Below are 18,477 nucleotides of genomic sequence, written 5' to 3' on the forward strand. Positions count from 1 at the left end.
AATTTTCGAGTATCCTCTGACTTTTACATATATAATGTAGTTACAGTTAGTTAAGAGTCACCTAAACGCTTCAGTCAGACACGACTTTGTTCATCTTAATTAGTGCGTTTTGATGACTTTGAGGATTTACCTTTTATTATTATTCCGAATAGTAAAGTTGAAAAATAGGCTGGAGAAAAAGATGCCAAGATGATCACCTTAATTTAACGAAATGACATGATTTTTGTCGGTAAGTATTGCTACGTTTTGTAAACTATTACGGACCTGGATGATAATAGAATGTCAACACTAGTCATTAGCACAAAATGGATGCCCATTTTTGCAATAAGAATTGTAGGCCATGGTTCTGAATCTGAAACTGAAAAAAATGGTCCTGTGTCTGTTTTATGTGTCAGTTCAAGTGAATTGGAAATCTACTTGACAATTTTGAAAGTCTTCATTATAAAGTAAATGATGACATTATGAAAGAAATTACGAAATGTTCATTAAAATGGTAAATAAATGTCCATACTGATAGAGGTGAGACTCATTCTGAAGTTCTTCCCCTGCAGTGACACTCACTTGTTACAGATAAAAGTGCTTACTGAAGATCTATATTGTGGATGCTGTCACCGTTACCCTGAACAGCTAAAGGTCTAGAATCATTTCTTTTCACCCACTGGCAATCATGCAGCTCGACTTGACACTATTTATAAACAGGTGTTGAAACTGACATGAGCCTCAAGAAATTGTCAAAACATAATTCTAACCATTAAACCATGTGCCAATCAATATCCTTTTAGGAATTATAGATGTTTCAGTACATGTACGTGTCAGTAACAGAACCTTACAGACAGGAAGTTTCAGAACTTTTTCTTAAAGAGGAAAAAAAATTAAAGTTTGAAATTCATGTTAAACTATCTCAACAAAACACAAAAGCAATCCGAGTGCCAAGAGTTTAAGAACAAGTTGTTTTTACATTGACATGGTAAATGACTTAAGTGACTGACTTTCTTGTTCAACCCTAGATATAAATCTTAAGTTACCTATAGAGTCATGCACTGGATCAATTGGAACCCGGAGCCATAACAATTCTACCTTTTTGATGTCGGGTCTGAAACAGAACCAGACTGTGATCATGAACACATGAGCAACTGTGCATTCCCAATTCCCCAAACTCTCACATGTACAGCACCCTGTGGAGGATGTCTAGCAGGGGGTGTTGCCTGCACACGGTTATTAACGCCAAATCGCCAGTAGCTCAAAGGTGGCTGTTCTTTCCTGAACTCCAATGGTAAAATAGGCTAGCTAAATAACTTAAACAAATCAGGTCGCTACCACAATACATTTACCAAAATGTCTGTACCCCAGTTTTAGAGCCTGGAAATTAAAAATGAACAGAAGAAAAGCATGTACCGGGTAACATCTGTTACATCATGTCTGTGAACTTTGTAGTCCAGCACTGACTCTTTCAATTAAACATTTCTAACATTTCCTCCTTATAGTGAAACTGTCAAATTATTTGTTTAAACTTGAAACTAAATGCAGCATCTGTAAATTCAGATATATATATATTTGGTTTATTAACTCTGGCAACTATAAGTACACCACTGTATTTGGGTGTTGTTTTAGTGGTTTATTCACCAATAAGTGATGGTTGGTTATCATTGTTATCTGTTAGATGATTTTCAAATTGTATAAAGACGCAAGGTGAAGCTGATCAATAATCTCAATTTTAGGGACATTTTTCAACCTCAACATCCAGATATTGTATCTAGAAAGCCATATTCCGTCTTTGCGTATTGCAGAGTTATCTTCTCTTGGGAGCAGGTATTGATTGTTACGTCACTGGTTTGTGTGAGAAAATTACGTCGTTTATCAAAAATTGATGACGTTACTCTCACAAACAAGTGACGTAACAATCAATACCTGCTCCCAAGAGAAGATAACTCTGCAATATGCAAAGACGGAATATGTTCCTCTTGGCAATCGTTATTCTTGTTTCTGATTGGGCAAACAGTTGCCATGAACTATGACGTCACGTGTACAATGGAAGATGACGTCGCACAGCATTGTTACTCGACGTCATAATTAAAAGATTGGTCATTGAAATATCTTCAAGGGTGTTATCCACTAGTGGGTAACCAATGCAAAAACGTTTTCAAACTCCTATCAGGTTTATCCAATGAGTCTGAATGGGGAAGAAATATCGTTTTATACCATGTAGAACAATTGTATGTGCCCACATTATTTAGTACTTCAGGGGTAGAAATATCCTATAATTCTGCCCTGAAGAAGCTCATTGTAGGGGCAAAACCAGGCGAAATTTCTAATAAACTACAAGAACAACTTATTGCTCCTTTGCCTGTTGTGATTGAATCTATTTTATGATTATCGTTTTATACTTGTTATGAGTCAGTATTTCTAACAGCTCGCATAATAAATATCTCTTTGTCACTGCGTACATGAACAGTGGGTGGTGAAGTGTATAAGCAGCGTCTATATATCATCTTTTATTACTAGGTCGGCAGCCATGGCCAGTGAGGTGGACGCCCAGTATGAAGCCTCGGACGAATCCTCAGAAAACGAACTTCTCGACAAGAGTCTGTCTGTGTGGAAGGGTTGGAATGTGAAGGAGACCTTTGACCCCATACCCCTTGACCTCCACACAGCCAGTAGCATTGGCCACTATGACTGTGTACGGTCGTTTATCCAAAGGTAAAGATACAGCTGATCTGAGGACTTTGTATTACAATTAACCCTTTCACCCCTATGCAACTTTAGTAGTCTCTCCCATACATTGATCTGGATGAGTCCAATGTGGTCTACAATGGTGAAGAGGTTAAGGATGTAAAAACAAAAATCCCTTTTAAAAAATTCTTCAAGATATAATTCAGTCGTCTCACCATTTGGAATTTTGGGAATTGTTTTCTCCCAAAATTATATTATAATAAATATGTTCTTTTCCCCCCTTTTATGCTTATTGCTATTGGACAAACATAATTTCATGGGTTTTTATTAAATATTTGAACTAACACAACCTCCTATCGTTGTTACAGGAAGGTTGACCTGAACAAGAAGAACCGCGGAGGATGGACACCACTCATGTATGCCTGTTACATCGGCCACGACAACATTGTCAATCTGCTGCTGGATGCCAACGTGTCCGTCAACATCAAAAACAGCAAGGGTCAGACGCCCCTAATGCTGGCGTCCAGCTGTGGTAACGAGAGCGTGGGTTACTTTATCTGTCAGGTGAGTAGCGACCAGACACATCCCTCTCAGTATAAATTATTTTAGGATTTGACCCTGTTCAAGGTATCCCTAATGAGTTGTAGGCCTTTTCCTAATCTGATGAAGAATATACAGTTGAAATTGCAAATAGAGTAAGGCACACAAAACAAACTAAAATTGGAATTCTCAAGTGTGGAAATGTTTTGACAGTTAAAACTGTTCGTGGTGTGCAGTGGAAATTTTCACACTGGCATTCACACCAATGGTTCTGAAATATATTTATCCATGATCTAGTTTACATATATCATCTACATATATCATCTATAAAAGGCAGATTTGCTTTTGGATATTGTTGCACTAATTTCCTCACCACAAAAGGACACAAATATTTCCAAACCAAAAAAAAATTAAAAAAAATGGTGAAGAAGAATTAATTGGTTAAATGTGTTTGACTTTTTTTCAATGTTTAAAGCAAGGAGCAGAACTAGAGGCCCGCGACCAGAAAGGTTGGACCGCTTTATTCCACGCTACGTATGCCGGACACCAGAACATGGTACAAACACTACTGGAACAGGGCGCCGACATCAACGCTGTGTAAGTACCACACTGAGTGTCGATGTGTCAGGTCTGTTTGATCATACAGCCTCCTTCGAGGAACATGTTTGTTAACATTAGAAAATTAACCTACAGTAATCCCCTGTTATACTGCCACAAAACTTTTATCCCTCAACAATTTTGGCTGTTTAACGTGGTTGGCGATACAAGGAGGTTTCAGTAGCCAAATGTAGAACATGGGTGCCTAAAATATATCTATACATTTGTAACAAACAGCTATGGGGATGCTTAGGCTTAGGAAGATTTTGCATTAAGCAACGACTTAGATCTAGAGTTGTCGGTATACACACCCAACACTTCAGAAGATGAAGAGGGAGAGAAAACAAGAGACTATAAACAGTACAAAAACAAATCAGAATCCATGAGCGGGGGCATTTATGTCTTACAGACATTTTCTAGTTTCTATAACATTAGGAATCTAACAACATCAAAACAATATACATATCGCAACAAAATAGAATCCTCATAATGCAGATAAATCTTTTTGTGAAAATTCTGCAAAATGTGAAGGTGCATCTAGAAAGATAGTACAAAATAAAATAAAATCTAGCTCAGATTAACATGTGCGACATCCCTGTATGAGTTGGGAGAAATAATTATCTGTTATCAAATAGAACAGTGGACAAAAAGCATTGTTCGTCAATGTGCCTTTCCACTTGTATCTAGTTTAATTGCCATAAGTTCAGCAAATAAAGAAAAGAAACAAAAAGTGGAAAAAGTTTAATTACAATTTAACGAGAATCCTTTTTCGTTTCCTCCATAGAGAGCCTAGTATGGGGATCACTCCCTTCATGGAGGCAGCCGCGGAGGGACACGAAATCATTGTCCAGATATTCCTTCAACATGTAAGTACTCCTCTCTGGGCGTCGAAACCTTGTGTACAAATACAAAAAGGATAATAGTGTAAAAATGTAAAAACAAAACCGGATTCTATTCTTATAATTTTCTGACAAAAACCCACTGATAAATATCCATTAATATCAATAATGTCCAATTAAACAGGTGGGTGAGACTGACCCATTTACAGACAACAGACATTTGTAACAGAAAATTGCATGTAAACTAGAAAAAAATGTTCAAAATTTCCAAATAAAGGGAGTTCTCTCGAGTTCACTCTTGATTTACTCTTTTATTTTTAACAAATGAACTATTGTCTGAATAATATAAAAATTAATGTAAACTGGACTAAAATGTGATATAGTATATTGCTTTATAAACCGTTACAATCTCTCATACATGTTACTAAAAATGTAAGCAACAGCTCCAGGATTTAAAACTTACGAAACCTTCGTGAATGAATGAAACATTAACAAAATGAAAATACCACTTACTGATTTTACCGCAAATAAGCCCCCTCTCGCAAATAAGCCCCATCCCCACTTTGACAAAGGTGGGTGCCTGCAATTACAGTAAGCCCCCTCCCTAATTTTGTCTCCATCTCCAAAAAAAATGTATGTCAATTTTTGTCTGTGACATAAGCAATTTTGCTAAATGGATGCAAAACAGCATAAACCCAAGTTAAAATACTACAAATAACTATGTTTCTGAATTAGACACAACAGAAAAATAGCATGTAGTGACATGTACTCTTTACTGAGTACTGTGATTCTGTATTTTTTTTTATAATTAATTATATATTCATAATTAAGTGACTTAAAGATGAATATTATAACACATGGTACCACCAAGACAAAGTTATGAAAGTATGGTTTTGGAATAGTTTCATCAGTCGCTGGCTCCAATGTAGTGCATCTCACCTTCGACTTCCTGGTATTGCACTAATAACTCGTAACATTTAATTCCGGTTGCGTGTTGTAGGGTGTGACAGTTAACAGCAAGGCACATAACAATGACACGGCACGCTCCCTGGCACTCATCTACGGTCACATAAAAATCGTGAGCCTCATCGACAACCACAGTATGCCCATCACCTGTCTACGAGCAGAAGCAGGTACGAAGGAGTCAGGTTTGGTTGTGTTCGAACTTAACCGTAGACAATCACAGCTAAAAAAACACTATCGGTCTTTGTGAATCATTTACGTCTTTGAACAAAGTCCTTTTTGCGAATCTGGTTCAACCAGTTCGTCTGTTTTTAAATGTAACATTTTTGGGTACAGCTCCTGGCGAACCTGCAAATGTTTATGCAGGCCTTGCATGGCCTTGTCAAGGCTCGCCTGAAAGCAGCATCAGATAACTGGGTTGAACAACTCTTGTTGTCTATGAAGTCAGTTCCTTAGATGTATATGATTCAGTGGTAAATATCGTACACTGAAGTGAGACAAAATATTTTCTGTGAAATTACTTGCCTTGCTTTATTATTGCACAAAATTTCTTTTTGTTTCATGTTATTGAACACTAAATATATAAAAATTAACTTTTCCTGGTCTAGATCTGGTCTATCCAAATTTCAGTTGGTCACTAAGATATCCAAATCTCATAGACCTATTGCCTAACATCATAAATTATGTTTTTACCAATAATATCAACCAAACTTTATTTATATAACAGAGCTGACAGCAGAGGAAATGTAAACATTCCTATAGTCAGATCCTAATTATATTGTTAATTGTTAATTATTAATTGTTTTAGCCACCCTTGTAGTCAATAGACTTAGCAGAACCTGTACAGCTGTATAGAGTTAACCATGTCTGTCGGCCAATCATGTGCCTTGACATCAGGATTCCTTGTTAGGACTCTTAACTGTGTTACCATGGTAACCAAAGTCCATATTCACCGGCTTAGAGAGATCACTCTGTATAGAAATAATATGAGTTGTCATTTCAAATGGAGGGTAGAAAAATTAGAAATATAATGTAATCATGTTTCCTGAAATGAAGGAAGAAATAGTGCTGGTTGTATTTCTAGTATATTCTTTTCTAGGCCATCAAAAAGTATTTTTTCGTGAAACTTGAACCGTACTTGCAGGTGTGTAGTGCATTGCATGTAATTAAGATGCTGTAATTTACACTTCTTGGTCGAAAGTCAAATGATTGCAAATTTTCCAGAATATTCTTGTCCAGTCTATAACTTTTGATAAATGAGACTGCTGAAAAGGCGAGACAGATAATTTTTCCACAAAACACAATTAGCTGACTTACATTTTACGTCTGAGATCAGTTTACTTGGTACTTATTCTGACCTTTATCCCTGCTAGGTCTTGATGCCGACCTTAGTTCATCAGATGAGTCTTTTCCTACGCGTCGTACACAGCAAGTACGTCGGGGCAAGGGAAAAGGAGGCCCCAGTATTCGAGACGGACCCGACGCCATCGCACGACTTATTGACCGATCTCATCCAGGCAGCGCAGAAAACTCACACCCAAGTACGTATAGGGGAGATAATTCACACAATAGGAAATAGGAGACAACTCAATTTATTGTGGTAGACTGAACTCATGCAGTAGTAGGGTAAGGGAGATAACTGTCAGCGATGTTAGTTCATTAACTTGCAAACAAATGGGTTCATAACTTAATGGGTTCAAGAAAGTTTTTCCCCTTGAACAAATTGTAATTAATACGCACAATATGTTGAGGAATATTAAAATGAAAAGGAAAAAGAAAAAGTGAATGTAAAATATGTACATTATAAAACATCACTGGATATCTCCGTGGTAACTTGAATGTAGATTGTTTTATTACGCAATGGCAGAACAGTGTTCATGTCTGCTTGTCTTGTCTGTTACAGAAGTGCCAAAAGGATATCTGAGTTTCAAGCAGAATGAGACTGACCCAAGTGACGCGCCAAAGCTGTCCTTTCGTGACGTCACCTCACCAATTAACCAACAGGATTACAACAGTGCTCTCGACAGCTCAGGGGGCAAAGGTCAGTGCCTACACTAAAAGACCTAAAGGTCAATACTTACAGTACAGGGGCAAAGGTCAGTGCCTACACTAAAAGACCTAAAGGTCAATACTTACAGTACAGGAGCAAAGGTCAGTACCTACATTACTGCGTTGAAGATCAGTATCTGCTGAAAAGGGGGAAAAGTCAATGCCTACATTATAGGGGGCAAAGGTCAGTACATACAGTAAATGGGCAAAGGTACAGCATAGGGGTCGAAAAATGGAATGTCAGCCTGAAAGTATTTGTCTGGAAAAAAAAAAAGTATTTTTTGCATCGTCATACTTAATACTTAGGAAAGAACATTTTCTTTGATATAGCGCTTTAAAAATACATTTATCATCCAGAATGTGAGTTTGATCAAACATTTTGTGAAAATTTTAATGTAAAATATAGGATTTTTCATACTTATTATTCTTGTATACCAAAAATTTCATAGTATGGAGAAGTGGTGTTATTTCAAATATGTATGCAAACATTCAGTCAAAAAAAAGTGGTGGAAAGTATTCATTTCGCACAACAAAGTATCCTATGTACCTACTCCAACAATGTTAGAGGTTTTACACGGCGAAAAACTTTTGACAGGCGCCGCGTAACCTCTAACTGCCCATAGCTGATTTTCCCGATGCTGACTATCACATTTTCAAAGTTCGGATTAAGAAAGAGTATATCGTGTTTACATACATTTAAATGGTCAAAAGGGTCCAATAAATATTCCTTTCCATAAATCCATGATTATATGAGAAAAATTTCATGTCAAAGACATAAATAATGAGTTTTTCCTCATTCGAAGCGAAGCAGACAGCATTTGCCATGATTTTTCCGGTTAATACAAAAATGGATTACATGTAATGTTTCACAAGCGGAATACAAACAAACTCCGTATCATTTCGTTCCGTTTGAAATCCCCCCTGATATTTTGTATTAATCCAGAAGCCATGTTTTAAATGTAGGTCAGAGATGTGCTACAACGACATGGACATGTATTTTGAGTGTTCTATTCCGTAATATACTATATATTTGTGTCTGACATATATATGAGATCTATATTATCTAAACCGTGAGTAGACATCGTTGTCATGAACTGTTAACCACTTACGGGAGTTTTTCAAGACGATTTTGTTCCGCCCGGATTTCGGGCGGAAACTGCATCAAAGAATTAGTGCTTCGGAAATGAGAGGTCGCAGTCGGCAAAATCATATCATATCTCATGTTATGGGAGTACCTATGTACCCAAAAGGATGATGGCATAAGACACCTCCCTGGCGTCCACCAAAAAGCAATGTACCTGATTAACAGGTAATTGGTAATGAAATTCGTTACAAGCCTACAATAAACCTTACAGTGCATGTTAGGTCACAACAAATTCCAAATTCAAATATGCTTCATCACTTTGCGTGATTGATCAAGTTTTTGTTACCGATCAATTTTAAGGTGGCTCCACACATCGTCATCAGCGTCCATTTTAGTGACGTACTTCCGGAAAAAGTACAGCTCGGACTCAATTATCTTGATCGAAATGTGCATGTACACCGTGTCGTCATTTCCGTATTGCGTATCGGGCATTCAATATCGTAGTGCAAATTATAGTAACACCTGGGCCGTTTTCATTTAAACGGTTAAACCGATCGGACCACTGTTGTTCGTTTATTAAATAAGGTCGGACCTAGTAATCTGATGCTACTTTCGATGATATGTCAACACCCGATATCGAGATTTTACCGGGAAATGTATAATCACACGTACTTCAGGAATAAAGCTTTCCAATTCATAGACATAAACAGACTCACGGGAAGACAGTGACATGAGACCAGACGACCTCAAGAAGGTCATATAGGAAACGCATAGAATGCGGACGTACCAACTTCACATGTGCATATCACGTGCTTACACGTGTTCATAAGCTCGAGGTTGTTACGATTTTCGCTGTTGAGGGAGTTTCGCTCTGTCGATTAAATCGTGTTTACAAATGTAGTCTACTTTCTCTGTGAAAATAATGTTTTGTAAAATATCAAGATACCTATGAAATGCATGTGTGAGTGCACGTGAGAACGGCATACCATGCGATAGCCTCTGGTCATTTATGTACCTGACATGTAATTATAAATATACCGTGAGTTAGCGGACTGTGGAATGATGTCCAAAGTGTACATGACTGAGGGTAATTTGGTTCCATTAAAGAACAATAAATTGATAATTTTGATATCATATTTTTGATTTATTTCCATAATTTTTGTTATATGTAAACAGAGACAACTGTCATTGTGTAAATGTCACCCCTCTGCAAAAAGTTCCGATTTTTTACAAGGAAGATAACTCTCACCCGGATCAAAGTGATTGTAAAATGTAAAATAAATTGATTATAAAGCCATTGTGTATATTTTGTTCAATTTCCCATTCTATATGTATAGGTCTTTGTGTCCTGTTTACTTTTAGCTTGTAGATAATCACTTTTATCCGTACAAATTCAATAAAAAACACTTTGTGTAACATGTGTTACATTTTTTGCGATAAATAAAATATTTGTAGGGTTAATTAGAAATGCTTCTTTTCATTTTATTATTGTTGTTATTGTTCCGAACAATGGCACAAACAAAAAAAACCCGGAAAATATTAAAATTGACGAAAATTCATTTTTTTGTATTTTTTCCAAAAAAGTCCCCAAACTATCGGAATGTTTAGATTTTCATAAAAGCAACTCTACATAGTTGCATAACCATTATATGAAAGTTTCAACGAATTTTGCTGGTTAATTGCGAAAGTGTGGAGCCACCTTAAGATCAAATGTAATATCCTTTTCACTTCTTATACACTTTATCATCAGACTTTCGTTTTTACATTGCTTTTAGGGGATATTTCATACTCATTTGTTGATATTCATCTCATAATGAAGAGTAAATGTATTGGTGAAGGTTGCCATCGCATCTTCGCAAAATCTCATAAATGTAAAGGTACACAAATGTAAAAAAAAAATCCGTAATATAAATGGCTTTTGGTTATACTGACTAAAAGTGGCATAGATTGCTCAAATGAAGATATTAGTATTTGTCCGAAGTGCTACATAAGGTATCTGCGCAAAAGAGAATCTGAAAAAAGTTTTTTTTTTTAAAGGGATTTTTATATGCATACTGTAGTATGTGATCTGCAGTTTCGGTTGCATCATAAATGGTCCTTCAGTGCATTGTTAGCTTGAAAATATTCATCATTTGGGGAAAACCCTCGGCTTTTTGAGAATTTCAGTTTTATGCTTCTACGAAAAACAAAACTAAGTACTAGTTTGAATTTTATGGGTGTTTTTGTTATGATAAGGTTTAGGTCTTCACCTCACCAAAAGAAAATTGAAATCAAAGGAGGGGCCATTTTGGAAACCGCTCCTTTAAAGAAAAGTTGTCATCCCTACATATGAACCAAGAAAAAACAAACAGAATATTTATTTTCTAACAAACTCATAACCATGTGAAATTTATTTTCCTGTTTTGTAGATTCTTGTGCAGATGAACATGAAGAGGATGGTAATGCTTTCTCCAAGACCGGAGCACTCACTATAAAAAGTAGTTCCGGCTCCAGTGGTGGTTTAATGGCTGCCCTTGGTATAAATCGTGAAAGTAGTCTGGACAGTGACGACTGTCAGCCACAGGACAGCACGACATCGGGAACATCCTCACTAGAGGGCAGCACTAACAGTCTCAATGGTGCTGTACTCTCGCCCGCCAGTAGCTTTAACAATGACTTAGTGACAGTTCATAATAACGACAGGGTCAGTGAAGGTGCTAGTATACCGTGTGATGAGGCATCCCTTCCGGGAGGCAGCGGAAAGGACTCACAGCCGATAAATAGTCGACGCAACAGTGGTCCTCGTGATAGCAAAACAGAGGCGCCAAAGCCTGTTTCACTCCCTTCATCCCAGCTTTCTGCATTTGTTCCAAATAATCATTCATCAAGCTTCACAACAAGAGCAGAATTGGCGACAATGAGCTCAAATTCTCAGTCATCCATGCCTTGTTTAAATGTAAATCACCAGAACAGTCCCAATAATCGATCGCAAGTGCCCAGTTTCGGCTTGGGAAGTCAGTCTCATCCTCACAATTTGAATACACAGCCGTCCAACTTCAATGCGCAACCGTCCAATTTTAATGTGCAGTCGTCCAGTTTCACTTCGCCCTGCAATAATGGTGCGTCCCCACAGAGTGACCAGCAGCAGCACCTTGGATACACGTCGCTGCCCCAGGAATATGACATCCTACGCACGACAGCAGACGTCATGCCTGCCAACAACCCCCCTCATACAGACAACAGCTACCCCCCACCAAATATGTTCTCCGGTCTTGGCTCCAACCCTGTCACTTGTGCGCCACAGATTGGCTACCAGCTGTTCCCAACACCTCCCGCCATCAACACGGCGATTCCTCAATCTCCCATAATGCCATCAAACCAAGGGGTACCCCAGTCTCCCATGATGCAACAGAACCAGGGTGTGTCCCCATCTCCCATAATGCAACCTAATCCTACCATGGCTCCGAACTCTGGTACCCAGCAATCCTCCATCATTCCTCCCGGACCAGCAATGGGGGCGTCCAATTCTGTGATGTCCTCTCACCCCACTGTCACCAACGTTGTCATGACGGCCAATCCAATGATGACCCATAATGCATTGCTGCAGGATCAGCAGTTTTTTGGGCCACCGAAGGTAAGTTGTTGGTGTTAAATATATCTGATTTCACTTTCGTCAAGTAAGATTATGTGACTCTTTCATGGCCAGGGGTGTAGGAAAGGGAACCTCCTTTTAAGACTTTGTCAAGGGTTTCAACCGATTTGAAAATACCCAAGGGTGGAATTTCCCTACCCAATACTGCTGGGCATGAAAGAACATTTTCTCATTCCTATCACAAGAATTAGCTCAGAAACCACAAGTCAGCATCACAATTTCCATATTGCGGTATCAGTAAGTTCCCGATTTTGTGACGTCATGTCTCTGTTGTCCCATTGTGACATCACATTGTTCAACAGAGCAAAGATTTATTGCCAAAATAGCAAACAATTGTAGTTATTAAAATAATAAAAAATGTGAACTTAATGAAAATGTGTGACCCGCTAAATTATGTTAACTTGAATTTATAGACATGTGTACTGAAATATTTAAAATTTAAAATTTATGAAATTAAATTTAAAATTTATGAAATAAATGTTTTATGTAATTTGATTTTCAATCTTAATTTCCCGTCATGGTGTAACCCTTTCACCATTGTAGACCATAATGGACTCATCCTTATCAATGCATGGTAAAGTCTACTAAAGTTACCTAGGGGTGAAAGGGTTACACAACAACCTGTTTGATGTATTTTAGGTTCCCTCTGATGGTCAGCCACAGGACCTGCCTGGACTGCTTGACCAGCTAGGACTGACCAGGTACCTTCCTGTGTTCGAGGAGCAGGACGTGGACCTACAGGTGTTCCTCTCCCTCACTGACGCTGACCTCAAGGAAATTGGAATAAAGTAGGTCGCTGGTACCTGGTTACCGTCTATGCTATAAGGTAGAACTTCATTGGTCTCTTTGCAGGTTTCTGTGGAAGAATATCTGGTCACCATTGAAATCAGTGTGGTTCTTGAAGAAACCATGCTGTTTCTATCGGGGAAATCATGTTTTTTGGTTTTCTATGAAAATTCTTTGTTGAAACTATGCCTGGTTGCTATAGGAAAACATGGTTTGGTTTCAATGGGGATCCTGTGTTTGAAACCATATCTGAATACTATGTATATCATGAGAGGGTTGTTAAGCAACCTAAGTCTGATTATCGCCCTGAAAAATGTGTTGTTTCGTATTTAAACTGGAAATATATCCTACAGCTGATAAGATTTGTCCTTTCTTTTAGTCAGTGGTTCAGGGCTAAGGAATTTTTCCTCTTTGCTTTGGCATAATAGCAAAATATTTACAAAGATAATTTGAATTAGCAATATACTTTTAATTGTTTACACATGAATCCATTGTCAAAATAATCTGTTTCCTTTTGTAGACTGTTTGGGCCCCGTAAGAAGATGACCAACGCCATTGCTCGGTGGCACAACCGCGGCCCGATATGTCAGTCCAGTCTTGAGCAGGCCTACGCTGACCGGCTGGACACAGAGATGCAGGACATGGGTCTCCAGCTACGCAAGGTGTGTGTATATACATAGACCCTGGTCTGAAGCCTGTTGAATGTGAAAGACATCTACTCTGTGTTCAGTTACACTTGATTTCACTGTATACCAATAGTAGGAGGGTGTTAAATAATTGCAACTGGTCAAATTACAGGAATATACTGTAGACCAGGTAATGTTTATGCACGCGTTTATTTTTGAAGATTTATTTGCAGTATTTCCAGCTGAAGGTAATATTTTAGAATTAGTCCAAAACTTATGACAGAGAGAAGCAATTTAAACGATCAGAAATTAGTTGGTTGATCAAATACTGAAAAAGAACGGGAGGCAATTATTGTGTCACCATTATATAGGGTCCCTGCAGGTAGGGCGTAAGAATTGTACCTGCTGCCCCCATTGCATGATCATCAGAGGCGACTAAATTTGGGATCTTATCTCTTCTCTTCTTTCTAAACAATTTTCCTTTTTCCCGATGTCTCCCTTGATAATGTCTCACGTTTGGCCTTTAGTTGAGCATTCGCCCCTGTGAGGAAGGCTTTGGGTTCTGTCCCCTGGCCAAGACGGTATTTTCTACTCCTGCATAACACTCATCAATTTAGAAGTGACAGTATAATGTGACCGGGTGGGGTGTCCTGCTGGGTGTCTTCGACAGTATGTTTCTGTGAGGTAGCACTATAAAGTCGGCATCATTTCCGCACTGTCACAAGGAGACAAACACGAACATATTGCAGCCTCCCAAACACACACGCATACACTACACGCATGCATCTTGCACACAGGGGAGGCCGTCCTTAAATAGCTGTTGATAGGACGTTAAACAATACTTAACCAAATCAAACCATTATATAGATGGTTAGAGATTTCTTTAACCCTTTCGCCCCAGGCCACTTCAGTAGACTCTCCCATGCAATGACCTGGATGAGTCCATTATGGTCTACAGTGGTGAAAGGGTACTGATTTGTGAATGTTTTGGAATCACTTAGCCTCTTCACTGTAATTATTGTGCTTTTTTCTTTCAGTCATTTGAGCAAATTGAGACGCTGAAGGCTCAGGTTTTGCAGGAGCAACGGATCCGTAACGTGACCGAGAGTTGTCTGACGGACATACAGCAGATCAGTTACGATACCAGACAACAATGTGAGGAGATGAAAGAGTCACTAAGAAAACTAAAGTGAGTGACATTAGTCTTAGAAAAATTCAATTAACTTGTTATAAGAAAACTTGATTTAGTGAATTTAGTCTCTGAGAAACTCAAATGAGTAGAATTGAGTTACTCGGAAAACTCGATTTAGTGAATTTAGTCTGTGAGAAACTCAAATGAGAAGAGTTGAGTTACTCGGAAAACTCCATTTAGTGAATTTAGTCTCTGATAAACTCAAATGAGCAGAGTTGAGTTACTCGGAAAACTCCATTTAGTGAATTTAGTCTCTGATAAACTCAAATGAGCAGAGTTGAGTTATTCGGAAAACTCAAATGAATCTGGTTTAAGAAAATTGAATGAGTAAATCTAGCTGCTCAAAAAAATCAAATGCAGTTGTTCAGAAAACTTAAATGAATCCGCAGAAACTTAAGAAAGTTAATTAAGTCACTGACAAAACTCTAATGAGTTGCTTTACTGACTTTAAAAATATTCAAGTGAGTGAATCTAGTCACAGGAAACTCAAGTGAGTTAATTCAGTTGCTGAGAAATCTACAACTGAGTTAACTTAGTGACTCAGAAAACTCAAATGAGCACATCTAGTCACACAGAAAATTATGTTCCGGTAAGCTAATCAAATCACAGGAAACTCAAGTGAATCTGGTCACTCAAAAAATTCACTAAGTCTATAAGATCACAGATATATACAGAAAGTTATGTTGTAAAACAGGTTAATTTATTCACTGCAATAACTGAATAAGGATAAAATGGACACAGGAAACTCGAGTAATTTTGTGAGTAACTTTAATATAAGTTTGTATTAAAAGTGTGAGTGTAATTTAGTCACAAAGGAAAGCTTGGATGATCATGGCACTCGTGGAATTTTTGTAGTGAAAATCAATATGAATTACTCAATAGAAAATATTGATTGTTTAATGTTTATCCGTCGGAACAAACAATTCTTTCTATTTTGGGATGATTCAAATATTTGTTTTATTACTTTCCAGACATTTTCACACAGAGATTAAGATAAAAGCTGATTTGAGGGATGAGAAGAGAAATCAACCAATACCAGCATCAGAGGCAAGAAATGTGAATGATTTAGCAAGTGCAATGAGAGAGGACTTGTCATTGGATGACAGGACCAGAGGTTCAGCCAATGACAAGGCAGGTTCCTCGGCAGATTTGGCTATAAAGAAGATAGAACATTACATTAAGGCCCTGCAGAAATATCTTGCCATGATTACGATGAACGCTGACCGACTTCTCACGTGGGGGGCTAATTCTCACACGCAGGATTCTGGCTTCTCGTAGCAAAAGTTTATCTCTAAAGCACACAATACTAGTGCTAGCTTCATATGGAGTTTGTGGAATTCTTGCAGCACAGAGTTTTAGTTTCCCGTAGTAGATGTCTGCATCTCTCACAATGCACTTAGTTCCTGTAATAAATGTTTGAAATAAATTCTCACCACATTTTTTCAGGCTTGATGCACAATTTGCATTTGGATAATATTATCATAATTTTACAAGTTTAGGAATCCGGAAAAAGTGACAAATTCTAAAATTAATGACTAGGAATTCTTATTGTGTAAAGTGGCATGGGAATTCGAAAAAGAATTGTGCAAAAATTAGATTTCATACTACAGTATGTTTAAAGTATTATTATTATGAGTTATTTTGTAATATGTAAATTACATTGTTACACACAGACACAAATCGAGATTGTCGGAGATGTCTTAATCTAAGAACTAGTGTAATTTTTATGTTGCATGTGTGATATGAGGTATATGATAAGTATATGAGAATTTTTACATTCATAATATGAATAAATGTCAGTGAAATCGGCCATAAGGGCTACATTCGTGTATCTCGGTTGAAACGGTACGTGTGGCGAAGAAATTTTCCACGATAAGCAGAGCTAAAAATGCACACTTTCGGAGAATAAAAAACAATGTATCAAGAATATTATGCCCTTCTTTCATCCGTCCACTAAATTACTTAACTTATCTTAAAAACTACATGTGACTTGACATTGTTTTAGAAAGGAATAACGCAAACTGGCAATAGTCAGCATTTTAGTTTCGGTCAGGTACGTCTGGACCCCTCAATCTATAGTGCCAAATTTTCCTGAGGTCGGCCTCGGTTCAGATCTGTACCTGTCGTATTCTTTACAGGTTCAACCGGTTCAACTGGACACGCGAATATACCCCAAGTCTAGAATGTTTAAACTTCACTCTGCTGGCTGTGGTCTCCAGGGTAAACACATCCTGTCGATATCCATTTTTTATTTTTTTTTATTTTCTGTAAATAATAAGAAATGAAGATATGAAAAATAAACATTGATTTTTTTGGGAAATTCAATTCTTGTGATATGAAAGAAGAAAACAAAATATATTGTTATCTTGGTCAGAGAACCCGCTACATCTCCTTAAACAACCAACCAACCCTAATCTCCAAGTGCACCCTGTCTGAATAATTTACGATCTTTCACATAATGTACAGTGTACATGTGAAACTATTTTTCATTGATAAAAACTTTCACAATAGGTAATACAGTGTACATGTGAAACTTTTTTTTATTGATAAAAACTTTCACAAGAGGTAATACAGTGTACATGTGAAACTATTTTTCATTGATAAAACTTTCACGATAGGTAGTACAGTGTACTTGTGAAACTATTTTTCATTGATAAAACACGATAGGAAATACATGCATATGTGAAGCTGATTTATTGATATACCCACTTTCACAATAAACTTCATATTTGAAACTTGAGTAAGTTATAGGCTGTACACTGAATCACTGTACAGATATGTTGTTCATCTGTAACCATGGAAACCGTTCATTGTTACTAAATAAAACATGATGTTACGTTGTACAATGTGTCGTGTTTATACAGTAAGTACACTATGTATATTTCATGTATGTGTGTTGACTGGTTGTACATGTGTGTATAGTGTATACCTGATGAAGCCCCGCCTCTGGGCAGATCTATTGATGCAATATTTAATCATGTATGTTTGTTTCTGAATCTCTTTCGTTATCCTGTCTCAAGTAACTGTACTAAATCAGTAGTTCCTTGTGACATGTTATTTAAGTTGCTGTTAAAGAAATAAGTCTTAGCTCATCTTTAGTTAATGTTTTGATGTTATTTGAAATACTAAAAAGTAGTCTTTATTTCAAAGTTTCCAATTCAGACCATTATCAGATTGTGGGCTGTTTAAATCACCCTTCATCCGTCTGCATTCTGTCCCTCCTTCCGTCCCTCCTTCCGTCCTTAAACAATTCTTGTTAGCACTATTTCTCAGAAAAATACTTGAGGAATCTTGGTCAAATTTCATGTGAAGGTTCACCATGGTCTGACAGGCAGACATCTTGTTATTTATTCGCAGTCTGAATCATCTCAGTCTGTAAATGAATTTGTAAATTCCTGTGAAATATTAACATTGCAAAGAAACATACCACATTGATGATAAAACTGAAGGTGTAAATGCAAATCTAAGCTGGAGTTAATTCTAAACACAGCACCGCAAAG

The 18,477-nt window shown here is 37.4% G+C and overlaps 1 protein-coding gene across 1 annotated transcript; it reads left to right on the plus strand.

The window, feature by feature from the left end:
* The first annotated feature begins 143 nt into the window (after positions 1 to 143).
* On the plus strand, positions 144 to 17,020 carry LOC110465683 (ankyrin repeat and SAM domain-containing protein 3-like). Its single transcript, XM_021521650.1, has 13 exons — positions 144 to 229; positions 2,503 to 2,697; positions 3,039 to 3,234; positions 3,686 to 3,807; positions 4,592 to 4,673; positions 5,647 to 5,779; positions 6,983 to 7,150; positions 7,513 to 7,650; positions 11,151 to 12,355; positions 13,013 to 13,161; positions 13,680 to 13,821; positions 14,823 to 14,974; positions 15,949 to 17,020. Exons 2-13 carry the CDS (start codon positions 2,513 to 2,515, stop codon positions 16,253 to 16,255), a joined length of 2,979 nt encoding a protein of 992 aa, XP_021377325.1. The 5' UTR covers positions 144 to 229; positions 2,503 to 2,512; the 3' UTR covers positions 16,256 to 17,020.
* The last annotated feature ends 1,457 nt before the right edge of the window (positions 17,021 to 18,477 follow it).

The sequence above is a fragment of the Mizuhopecten yessoensis genome, unplaced genomic scaffold (assembly GCF_002113885.1).
Source record: "Mizuhopecten yessoensis strain PY_sf001 unplaced genomic scaffold, ASM211388v2 scaffold11097, whole genome shotgun sequence".
In the NCBI taxonomy this organism is placed as follows: Eukaryota; Metazoa; Mollusca; class Bivalvia; order Pectinida; family Pectinidae; genus Mizuhopecten; species Mizuhopecten yessoensis.